Source organism: Pseudonaja textilis, chromosome 5, assembly GCF_049901715.1.
Source record: "Pseudonaja textilis isolate UNSWEBS1 chromosome 5, rPseTex1.2, whole genome shotgun sequence".
NCBI lineage: Eukaryota > Metazoa > Chordata > Lepidosauria > Squamata > Elapidae > Pseudonaja > Pseudonaja textilis.
The window spans coordinates 36,417,296-36,429,941 of record NC_141994.1 but is presented as its reverse complement, the minus strand read 5'-3'; the positions used below and the strand labels follow the sequence as shown (position 1 = coordinate 36,429,941).

Here is a 12,646-nt window from a genome sequence, read left to right as displayed (position 1 = left end):
AAATGGAAACACAAAACAATTTGTAAACCAACCGGCACACTGTATGTACATATATGGAAGATGTCCTGATGTTTTTATGTTTTGTTTGTTTAAGTTTGTTTTAAAAACCAATAAAATTTTTATAAAAAACATTATTAAGCAGTAAGTAAATACAGCAATACATTTTCAATATACAGTAAGAGAGAAATTGTCTACATTCATTAAGTCCCAGATTAACTCCCAAGCACATTAACCTGTTATGTAATAGACTGTGTAGAGTATTCATTAACTGAAATAAGCTTTAATAGTTGACCCTGACCAATCCTTTGGGTTTCTGATAAATAATTACAATCTACAAACATCTACACGAAGCGTTTCCATTATAAAAGACACATTTATATGATAGTTTGGAAGGTAAAGAGATAATACGGATACATAACATACAGCACAAACCTCTTTCAGAAAGGATTGAAGAATATTAAAATAATACAATTAGAAAAATGTTTATCTTGTCATCTGAATAAATTGTCTGTTGTCTATTGTTATTATTAAATAGACAATTGCATTTTCTTATAATAAAGAATATTTTAGTTAGAACTTCTATTAGAATTATTTTGTTTTTAAATAATATAATTGTAAAATTAATTATAACTTAATTAATTGTAATTTAATGAATTCTTTGAATGAAAAAGTGAAGTCAAACCTACATAGTAATGCTATACCATAAAGATTATGTCTAGATATAAATTTCAGTCACATATTGACCATTTTCTTATACTGTTTAAAATAATTCAGTCAGAGGAAATATATTTCTTTCTCAATGGGGTGCCACAGTGGGGTAACCTCACAATTCTGTGTTAAGTCCAGATATTCTTCAGTATCTTCATAAATGATTTAGACAAGGGGATAGAAAGAGAACTCATCAAATTTGCAGATGATATAGAAGATTCTTCACAGACTTGAAGACTGGGCCCTATCTAGCAAAATGAAATTCATTGGTGAGAAAAGTAGGCAAGAAAAACCAAATGCAAAGGTATAGAGTAGGTGCTACATCGCTCAATGGTACTGTGAGAAGGATCTTGGAGTCCCAGTGGACAATCTCTTAAATATAAGCCAGCATTATGCTGCAGCTGCCAAAAAAGCCAATATAGTCCTAGGCCGCATTAACAGAGGGATAGTATCAAGATCATGTGAAGTGTTAGTACTACTTTATAAATGCCTTGGTAAGATCCCTGTTGGAACATTTCATCTGTCAGGGCTCCAACAAATCTACCCTCATTCAAATCAAAAGTCTCTAGCCGCATCTCAGAAAAAGTAAATTGGTTTATTAGAAATTACCATGTTGGCACATGGCTGGGTGCAGCTGATACTAAATTGCATCATACATTTCCCCCTTGACCCTGGTCTTTCCCCCACCCCCGGATGTGACTTCTCATCTCCAAGAGTCATCCATCATGTTCTCCACTAACCTTCTTATGTTCTGACAACTTTGGGCTACCAAGGTGACTATTTGGCATTTCAAGAATGCCTTGTTTCCCCCCACTCCCTTTTTCCGGCAGCTAAAAAGACCAAAGGAGTATTTTTTTAGTTGACGGCATCCAGTTTTAGTTGCCATGATATAAAAAGATGTTGAGACTCTAGAAAGAGTACAAAGATGAAGAGCAAACTCTAGAAGAGCACAAAGATGATTAGGAGACTGTAGGCTAAAATATATAAAAATGGTTGTAAGAATTAGTATATCTAATTTAATGAAAAGAAGGACTAGGGGTGACATGATAGTAATGTTCCAATACCTAAGGGCTACCACAAAGAAGAAGGAGGTTAACTTGTTCTCCAAAGCACCTGAAGATAGAACAAAAAGCAATGGTTGGCAACTAATCAAAGAGATAGCCAACCTAGAACTAAGGAGAAATTTCCTGATAGTGAGAACAACTAATCAGTGGAAAGGCTTGCCTTCAGAAATTGCGGGTGCTCTATCACTTGAGGTTTTTAAAAAGAGATTGGATAACTATTTGTCCAAAATAGTATAAGGTCTCCTGCTTCAGCAGGGGGTAGGACTAGAAGACCTCCAAGGTCCCTTCCAACCCTGTTATTCTGTTATTCAATATTTCTGCTATACCTTTCTTACCTCTTTTGAGTTCCTGAAAGAGAAATCCATATAGACTGATGCCCAAAGACAGCCCGGGGCTATTAATTCCCACAATCAAGACTAACTTTAGAACCTGGATTGGTCCAAAACCAATGAGCTGCATTAAAAAAATAAGGAGAATCTAACACATAGTCAGAAATGTTTATTTATTTATTGCAATCTTGTATGCACCATTTTACTTTTATATGTCCTGTTATGTTACAATACATATTCATTATATCAGTGGTTCCCAAAGTGGGCAGTACTGCCCCTGGGGGGTGATGAGATGCCTTAGGGGGGCACTAAGAGGCAAGGGAGCTGGCAGGGGGGTGCTAAGAAGCAGCAGGGGGTGTTTGAGGTGCTGGCTCTGCAGGCTCACCTCATTGAGCCCCTTGCACTGCTCCAGTGCAACAGTCAATCGCATCCATGGATCATCTAGGGGGAGGCAGAAGAAGGGGGATTTTGACCACATGCCCAATATCCAGGATCCCACTCAGCCAAGCCTGCCCCTCTTTGTAGTTGCCATGCCTAACAGCAAGTTCACAGGCTGCCCCTCCTGGTGCACTCATATCATAGAGGGCGGTGCTGTCCCCTCCTTCCTGGAGCTGGTACAGGGCAGGGTTGAGGAAGCCCAGGGCAGGCAGCAGCGGCACATTGGGAAAGTGCAGCAAAGCCACCACTTTAAAGATTGGACCAGACCTCCACCCTAAAAAATTACTTTTCCCCAATGTATTACAATGCCAGTTCTGAAGAAGGCAAAACCAAAATGTACTGGTAAATTGCAAGGAGAACACACACACACACTCCCTTCTAACCCTGCTGGAGCAGGTGATTGGACTAGAATAGATATCTCATTATCTTTCTCCTCCCTTCCTCCTCCCTCCCTCTTTATTTCTTTTTCTTTCTGACCCTTCCTTCCATCCCCCTCCTCTTTCTTTATCTGTTCCTTTTTCTTTCTTTCCCCTTTCTCTTTCTTTTCTTCCTTCTCTCTTTCTCTCTCTCTTTTCTCTCTCTCTCTTTCCCTCTCTCAGGCTCACCCCATTGATTTGGTGCACCATTCCACTCGGACTTGCTTGGGCAGATCCCTTTGGTGCAGTAGGTTCAATGGGGTGGACCTGCGGGACCGGCACCTAGAACATGGCAGTGGTGGCATGTTTGAAAAGTAGAGCAAAACCAGAGATTGGTAATTTTTGCTGCAAAGAATCACAAAAGCTTCTCAGCTGTGCACTAGAAGGGACACAAACGTCAATGCAATTCTACAGCATAAAATAAAAAATACAAATAAAACAAATCAACAAGAATCGGCAAAGCATCTCTGATTAGATTCTATTCACTACTAGAATCTAATCAGAGATGTTTTGCCAATTCTAGTCCAATGACCTGCTCCAGCAGGGTTAGAAGGGAGTGTGTGTGTATGTATGTGCATGGATGTCAAAACTCCCAAAACAGGTCAAGTAGCTCTGAGGAGGCCAGTCATAAATTAGAACACTTGCTAAACAACTAGCCATTAAGTGAGGACCACTTGTATTTGGTTTGCCAGTCACCTGGCCATGCTCACCCATTTACATGACCACCAAACTACACCTACCTGGTCATGTGACCAGCAAGCCATGCCAGCCAGTCAAGTGACAGCAAGCCACACCCACCCAGTCATGTGACTAGCAAGCCACACCCTCAAATTAGGCCATGCCCACAGAAATTTGAATTGCACCCTTGGGTGGGGGGCACCGAGGATGAGTTTGTAGCACCAAGGGGGGGGTGGACTGAAAAAGTTTGGGAACCACTGCTTGTATGAAAATACCTGGTGGTAACCCCCCCCCCATTAGATTCAATTGACCAAAGTTATAAACTATAGAATATTTTAACTTTATTAGTATTTTAATTACTAGAATAAGTAAAAAATGTTAACAGGATTCATATTACTGAATATTCATTACGTATAGTGGAATTAAATAATAACAAATTTAGCTATTTGAACCAGATGATTAGATGTTTTAGTATTTTCTTGATAAATATAGGCATTTTATCATTCCATTCAAGTTTATTTTAAATCACATAAATTATCATCATATTCCTAAAGCAGATCATCCCTTTAGTTATGCGTGAAATGAAAACAAGTGCTCAGCTATGAAGGAATTTGTAAAATATTTTGTCTAACAGTCAGAACAGTATGTTCGTCCAAGAAATTACATTCTAAACGTCTTTTTTTTTTTTTTTGCTTTTGCATTGCCTCTTAAATTTTTACTACACGTAGATCTTGTTATTTAGAAACGGATTATACCTAATGAAAAGTCTCCTTGTGATGCAATGATGAACAAGATAAGGACCTTGTTTGGTTGTATTTCAATTTTCTATTATTTTGAAGCAGAAAAAAATCTGATTCTATTAGTCTCACCCTGCTCCAAAAAGTCATTAAGTGAAGCTCCCATGTTCAAAAACGTTTTCCACTCCTAATACCAACACTATTTTGAGCTTCCATTAAGCTTACAGATGGGAGTTTGTAGCTTATATTCTTCTATAATGTGCTTTCACTCCAGTTTAGTCAACTAATATGAAAACAACACAATAGTCATCACCTTACCATCTTCATCAGTTATTATATCCAATGGTGCACTCCGAGGTCCTTCACCTTTTATAGTGCTTGAAGATACTTCAACCAGATATTTTGTATATTTTTTTAAACCTGAATAAAGAGTATACATGTGATTTGTATATACTGGCACTTATATGCCTTTTGTGTGGTGCTATTTATGCTATTTTAATAATTTCATATTAATCAATGTAGAGAAAAGACTTGAATTATAAAAACACAATATAAAGACTTTAATTTACAGACAAGGAAATCACATTCTTGACACAAATGCTAAGTTTATCTGAATGGTATTTAAGTGTTAGTAATGTTTTAGAATAATTTAATATTTGAAATATTAATAATATTAATATTTAGATTGGGCACTAATGTTTATATCTTTATTCTCCAAATTAATTTTATATTTATATAAATATATACATAGAGATATATGGAAGTTGTATAAAAAAATTAATTTTTAAATTAAATTAAATTTTGTTTTTACAGAATTGACTACAAAAAATGAAAACATTTATAATATTGTTCTGACTTTTACTTTTTCACTTTTCAGAAATACCTTTTAAGGTATTCTAATAAACAAAATAAAAATCTTGCAAAGCAAAGGACAGTTAAAGCATTTGAAATACAGTATAAATTTTATATATTAATATATGAAATAAATAACTCTCATTTATACTATTCAATGTTATTTTTTAAAGCCACAACTATGACTAACGCTCTTAAGTGTTCAAAATGATCAGAAATTGACATGAAATTCAGATTTCATGTCACAATTTGGTTTGAGAGTCTTCTATTTAATATAGTAATTAAATTTGGCTCATAAAATATAGCACAGATCAAATCAGTGCACACTTGCTTAATTTCTTAATTCTACTTAAAAACAGAAAAACTATTGCATATAATTACTTTGAATTATTCACCTATACATGTTAATGCAAAATATATGATTGTATTAAATTTGATAATGAAAAATAGCATTTGATACAAACTCAGCTAGATTACTGCCATGTAAAATAATAAGATGAAATAGTTATTACCTGTAATCATTAGTGATAGATGTGTTGTGTTGGTGACTCTTACTTCACTTTCATTAATCTCTCTTAGATATATAGTGTATGTCTTTATAATGCCATTGGGGACAGATGGAGGAAAGTATGATAACTCTATTGCTGAAGAAGACATGTTCCTGTAAGTTATATTTTTGTGGTGGAAAGTCAGGTACTGAAATGAAAGAATTCCGAGAAAAACATTACATCCAAAATTTAAATAATAGTGTACTACAGGTGTACTACATACAAAAAAAATAAAGGATATGATAATAACTGAAACTCAAATGCTATTTTGAGTTTTTATCAAATGCTATTACATTGCAGAAGCCAATTAAATATAGAACAACAATACATATTACCAACATATAATCTGAAGTCTCTGATCCAACAGTGAATTAACAAGCAATGAACTAATAAAGATTTGGTTTGCCATTTACTAAATAAAAACAGAGATACAATTTTCCTCAGTTCTGAGATAGATATTTTCTTTAATTTCAAATTTAGCTAACCTACATTCTATTGCTTGTATAAATCCTAATTTCTTTATTTTATTGTTTTTAAGGTAGTGAATTATCAGAAAAATACATACTTTTGTCAAAGAAAGAAAAACACATAGAAAGTGCTTTTCAGAAAAAGGGCATGGTAAAAATACATAAAGATTATGTCTAGATATAATGCTTGTCAGTCACATATTGACCATTTTCTTATACTGTTTAAAATAATTCAGTCAGAGGAAATATATTTCTTTCTCAATGGGGTGCCACAGTGGGGTAACCTCACAATTCTGTGTTAAGTCCAGATATTCTTCAGTATCTTCATAAATGATTTAGACAAGGGGATAGAAAGAGAACTCATCAAATTTGCAGATGATATAGAAGATTCTTCACAGACTTGAAGACTGGGCCCTATCTAGCAAAAAGTGAAATTCATTGGTGAGAAAAGTAGGCAAGAAAAACCAAATGCAAAGGTATAGAGTAGGTGCTACATCGCTCAATGGTACTGTGAGAAGGATCTTGGAGTCCCAGTGGACAATCTCTTAAATATAAGCCAGCATTATGCTGCAGCTGCCAAAAAGCCAATATAGTCCTAGGCCGCATTAACAGAGGGATAGTATCAAGATCATGTGAAGTGTTAGTACTACTTTATAAATGCCTTGGTAAGATCCCTGTTGGAACATTTCATCTGTCAGGGCTCCAACAAATCTACCCTCATTCAAATCAAAAGTCTCTAGCCGCATCTCAGAAAAAGTAAATTGGTTTATTAGAAATTACCATGTTGGCACATGGCATGGTGCAGCTGATACTAAATTGCATCATACATTTCCCCCTTGACCCTGGTCTTTCCCCACCCCGGATGTGACTTCTCATCTCCAAGAGTCATCCATCATGTTCTCCACTAACCTTCTTATGTTCTGACAACTTTGGGCTACCAAGGTGACTATTTGGCATTTCAAGAATGCCTTGTTTCCCCCCACTCCCTTTTCCGGCAGCTAAAAAGACCAAAGGAGTATTTTTTAGTTGACGCATCCAGTTTTAGTTGCCATGATATAAAAGATGTTGAGACTCTAGAAAGAGTACAAAGATGAAGAGCAAACTCTAGAAGAGCACAAAGATGATTAGGAGACTGTAGGCTAAAATATATAAAAATGGTTGTAAGAATTAGTATATCTAATTTAATGAAAAGAAGGACTAGGGGTGACATGATAGTAATGTTCCAATACCTAAGGGCTACCACAAAAGAAGAAGGAGGTTAACTTGTTCTCCAAAGCACCTGAAGATAGAACAAAAAGCAATGGTTGGCAACTAATCAAAGAGATAGCCAACCTAGAACTAAGGAGAAATTTCCTGATAGTGAGAACAACTAATCAGTGGAAAGGCTTGCCTTCAGAAATTGCGTGGTGCTCTATCACTTGAGGTTTTTAAAAAGAGATTGGATAACTATTTGTCCAAAATAGTATAAGGTCTCCTGCTTCAGCAGGGGTAGGACTAGAAGACCTCCAAGGTCCCTTCCAACCCTGTTATTCTGTTATTCAATATTTCTGCTATACCTTTCTTACCTCTTTTGAGTTCCTGAAAGAGAAATCCATATAGACTGATGCCCAAAGACAGCCCGGGCTATTAATTCCCACAATCAAGACTAACTTTAGAACCTGGATTGGTCCAAAACCAATGAGCTGCATTAAAAATAAGGAGAATCTAACACATAGTCAGAAATGTTTATTTATTTATTGCAATCTTGTATGCACCATTTTACTTTTATATGTCCTGTTATGTTACAATACATATTCATTATATCAGTGGTTCCCAAAGTGGGCAGTACTGCCCCTGGGGGGTGATGAGATGCCTTAGGGGGCACTAAGAGGCAAGGGAGCTGGCAGGGGGTGCTAAGAAGCAGCAGGGGGTGTTTGAGGTGCTGGCTCTGCAGGCTCACTCATTGAGCCCCCTTGCACTGCTCCAGTGCAACAGTCAATCGCATCCATGGATCATCTAGGGGAGGCAGAAGAAGGGGGATTTTGACCACATGCCCAATATCCAGGATCCCACTCAGCCAAGCCTGCCCTCTTTGTAGTTGCCATGCCTAACAGCAAGTTCACAGGCTGCCCCTCCTGGTGCACTCATATCATAGAGGGCGGTGCTGTCCCCTCCTTCCTGGAGCTGGTACAGGGCAGGGTTGAGGAAGCCCAGGGCAGGCAGCAGCGGCACATTGGGAAAGTGCAGCAAAGCCACCACTTTAAAGATTGGACCAGACCTCCACCCTAAAAAATTACTTTTCCCCAATGTATTACAATGCCAGTTCTGAAGAAGGCAAAACCAAAATGTACTGGTAAATTGCAAGGAGAACACACACACACACTCCCTTCTAACCCTGCTGGAGCAGGTGATTGGACTAGAATAGATATCTCATTATCTTTCTCCTCCCTTCCTCCTCCCTCCCTCTTTATTTCTTTTTCTTTCTGACCCTTCCTTCCATCCCCTCCTCTTTCTTTATCTGTTCCTTTTTCTTTCTTTCCCTTTCTCTTTCTTTTCTTCCTTCTCTCTTTCTCTCTCTCTTTTCTCTCTCTCTCTTTCCCTCTCTCAGGCTCACCCCATTGATTTGGTGCACCATTCCACTCGGACTTGCTTGGGCAGATCCTTTGGTGCAGTAGGTTCAATGGGGTGGACCTGTGGGACCGGCACCTAGAACATGGCAGTGGTGGCATGTTTGAAAAGTAGAGCAAAACCAGAGATTGGTAATTTTTGCTGCAAAGAATCACAAAGCTTCTCAGCTGTGCACTAGAAGGGACACAAAACGTCAATGCAATTCTACAGCATAAAATAAAAATACAAATAAAACAAATCAACAAGAATCGGCAAAGCATCTCTGATTAGATTCTATTCACTACTAGAATCTAATCAGAGATGTTTTGCCAATTCTAGTCCAATGACCTGCTCCAGCAGGGTTAGAAGGGAGTGTGTGTGTATGTATGTGCATGGATGTCAAACTCCCAAAACAGGTCAAGTAGCTCTGAGGAGGCCAGTCATAAATTAGAACACTTGCTAAACAACTAGCCATTAAGTGAGGACCACTTGTATTTGGTTTGCCAGTCACCTGGCCATGCTCACCCCATTTACATGACCACCAAACTACACCTACCTGGTCATGTGACCAGCAAGCCATGCCAGCCAGTCAAGTGACAGCAAGCCACACCCACCCAGTCATGTGACTAGCAAGCCACACCCTCAAATTAGGCCATGCCCACAGAAATTTGAATTGCACCCTTGGGTGGGGGGCACCGAGGATGAGTTTGTAGCACCAAGGGGGGTGGACTGAAAAAGTTTGGGAACCACTGCTTGTATGAAAATACCTGGTGGTAACCCCCCCCCCCATTAGATTCAATTGACCAAAGTTATAAACTATAGAATATTTTAACTTTATTAGTATTTTAATTACTAGAATAAGTAAAAAATGTTAACAGGATTCATATAACTGAATATTCATTACGTATAGTGGAATTAAATAATAACAAATTTAGCTATTTGAACCAGATGATTAGATGTTTTAGTATTTTCTTGATAAATATAGGCATTTTATCATTCCATTCAAGTTTATTTTAAATCACATAAATTATCATCATATTCCTAAAGCAGATCATCCCTTTAGTTATGCGTGAAATGAAAACAAGTGCTCAGCTATGAAGGAATTTGTAAAATATTTTGTCTAACAGTCAGAACAGTATGTTCGTCCAAGAAATTACATTCTAAACGTCTTTTTTTTTTTTTTGCTTTTGCATTGCCTCTTAAATTTTTACTACACGTAGATCTTGTTATTTAGAAACGGATTATACCTAATGAAAAGTCTCCTTGTGATGCAATGATGAACAAGATAAGGACCTTGTTTGGTTGTATTTCAATTTTCTATTATTTTGAAGCAGAAAAAATCTGATTCTATTAGTCTCACCCTGCTCCAAAAAGTCATTAAGTGAAGCTCCCATGTTCAAAAACGTTTTCCACTCCTAATACCAACACTATTTTGAGCTTCCATTAAGCTTACAGATGGGAGTTTGTAGCTTATATTCTTCTATAATGTGCTTTCACTCCAGTTTAGTCAACTAATATGAAAACAACACAATAGTCATCACCTTACCATCTTCATCAGTTATTATATCCAATGGTGCACTCCGAGGTCCTTCACCTTTTATAGTGCTTGAAGATACTTCAACCAGATATTTTGTATATTTTTAAACCTGAATAAAGAGTATACATGTGATTTGTATATACTGGCACTTATATGCCTTTTGTGTGGTGCTATTTATGCTATTTTAATAATTTCATATTAATCAATGTAGAGAAAAGACTTGAATTATAAAAACACAATATAAAGACTTTAATTTACAGACAAGGAAATCACATTCTTGACACAAATGCTAAGTTTATCTGAATGGTATTTAAGTGTTAGTAATGTTTTAGAATAATTTAATATTTGAAATATTAATAATATTAATATTTAGATTGGGCACTAATGTTTATATCTTTATTCTCCAAATTAATTTTATATTTATATAAATATATACATAGAGATATATGGAAGTTGTATAAAAAATTTAATTTTTAAATTAAATTAAATTTTGTTTTTTACAGAATTGACTACAAAAAATGAAAACATTTATAATATTGTTCTGACTTTTACTTTTTCACTTTTCAGAAATACCTTTTTAAGGTATTCTAATAAACAAAATAAAAATCTTGCAAAGCAAAGGACAGTTAAAGCATTTGAAATACAGTATAAATTTTATATATTAATATATGAAATAAATAACTCTCATTTATACTATTCAATGTTATTTTTTTAAAGCCACAACTATGACTAACGCTCTTAAGTGTTCAAAATGATCAGAAATTGACATGAAATTCAGATTTCATGTCACAATTTGGTTTGAGAGTCTTCTATTTAATATAGTAATTAAATTTGGCTCATAAAATATAGCACAGATCAAATCAGTGCACACTTGCTTAATTTCTTAATTCTACTTAAAAACAGAAAAACTATTGCATATAATTACTTTGAATTATTCACCTATACATGTTAATGCAAAATATATGATTGTATTAAATTTGATAATGAAAAATAGCATTTGATACAAACTCAGCTAGATTACTGCCATGTAAAATAATAAGATGAAATAGTTATTACCTGTAATCATTAGTGATAGATGTGTTGTGTTGGTGACTCTTACTTCACTTTCATTAATCTCTCTTAGATATATAGTGTATGTCTTTATAATGCCATTGGGGACAGATGGAGGAAAGTATGATAACTCTATTGCTGAAGAAGACATGTTCCTGTAAGTTATATTTTGTGGTGGAAAGTCAGGTACTGAAATGAAAGAATTCCGAGAAAAACATTACATCCAAAATTTAAATAATAGTGTACTACAGGTGTACTACATACAAAAAAAATAAAGGATATGATAATAACTGAAACTCAAATGCTATTTTGAGTTTTTATCAAATGCTATTACATTGCAGAAGCCAATTAAATATAGAACAACAATACATATTACCAACATATAATCTGAAGTCTCTGATCCAACAGTGAATTAACAAGCAATGAACTAATAAAGATTTGGTTTGCCATTTACTAAATAAAAACAGAGATACAATTTTCCTCAGTTCTGAGATAGATATTTTCTTTAATTTCAAATTTAGCTAACCTACATTCTATTGCTTGTATAAAATCCTAATTTCTTTATTTTATTGTTTTTAAGGTAGTGACAAAAAAGGAAAAAAGCACAAACATAATTATCAGAAAAATACATACTTTGTCAAAAGAAAGAAAAACACATAGAAAGTGCTTTTCAGAAAAAGGTGGTAAAAATACAAAAAAGAAAAAAAATGCTTGTACAAAATCCCAAACCTACCTTCGTTACCTATCGACACCCCCCACAAGTTATTTATGAGAAACTACATATTTATTTTACTGTTCAATCAGCAAATTTTTATCTAGGAATTTAATTTCTCTGTTGTGGCTGCTATTCTCTAACTTGCCTTGTTATTCATTTGGGCCCTTGGTTTCATGATTCCAAATATAAAACTAAACATGATAAAATGGGATTACATGTATGCTATAATTGAAAAACTTGTTAATAATAACAAATTGTAAAACAATTAAGAACAAAAAATAGCATGTATTGAACTTTTTTGATATTCTGATGTTTGATACTGATGCAATCAAAACATTATATGAAAGGGACTCACCTCTGATCATCAAGCAGGATACTTTGCTATGGTCATCAGATAGTTTGAGAAATGCTCCATGGCATCATTTGTCTCATTCAAATATAGATATGTGTAATTTATAACCTAACTATATTTAACAAGGAAAAAGTTTCCCTGCCAGACTCTGGGGCATGGTGCTTATCTC

General features: G+C 35.3%; 1 protein-coding gene across 2 annotated transcripts in view; it reads right to left on the bottom strand.

Annotated features, from left to right (window-relative positions):
* The window catches only part of PTPRQ (protein tyrosine phosphatase receptor type Q), a 105,991-nt gene that overhangs the window by 55,619 nt on the left and 37,726 nt on the right, over window positions 1-12,646 (bottom strand). For both annotated transcript variants that reach the window (XM_087934505.1, XM_087934506.1), the window contains exons 32-33: window positions 11,417-11,599; window positions 4,689-4,790 (exon numbers count right to left, since the gene is read on the bottom strand). In XM_087934505.1, coding sequence (XP_087790631.1) covers window positions 4,689-4,790; window positions 11,417-11,599 — 285 coding nt within the window. The remainder of the gene's footprint in view (window positions 1-4,688; window positions 4,791-11,416; window positions 11,600-12,646) is intronic.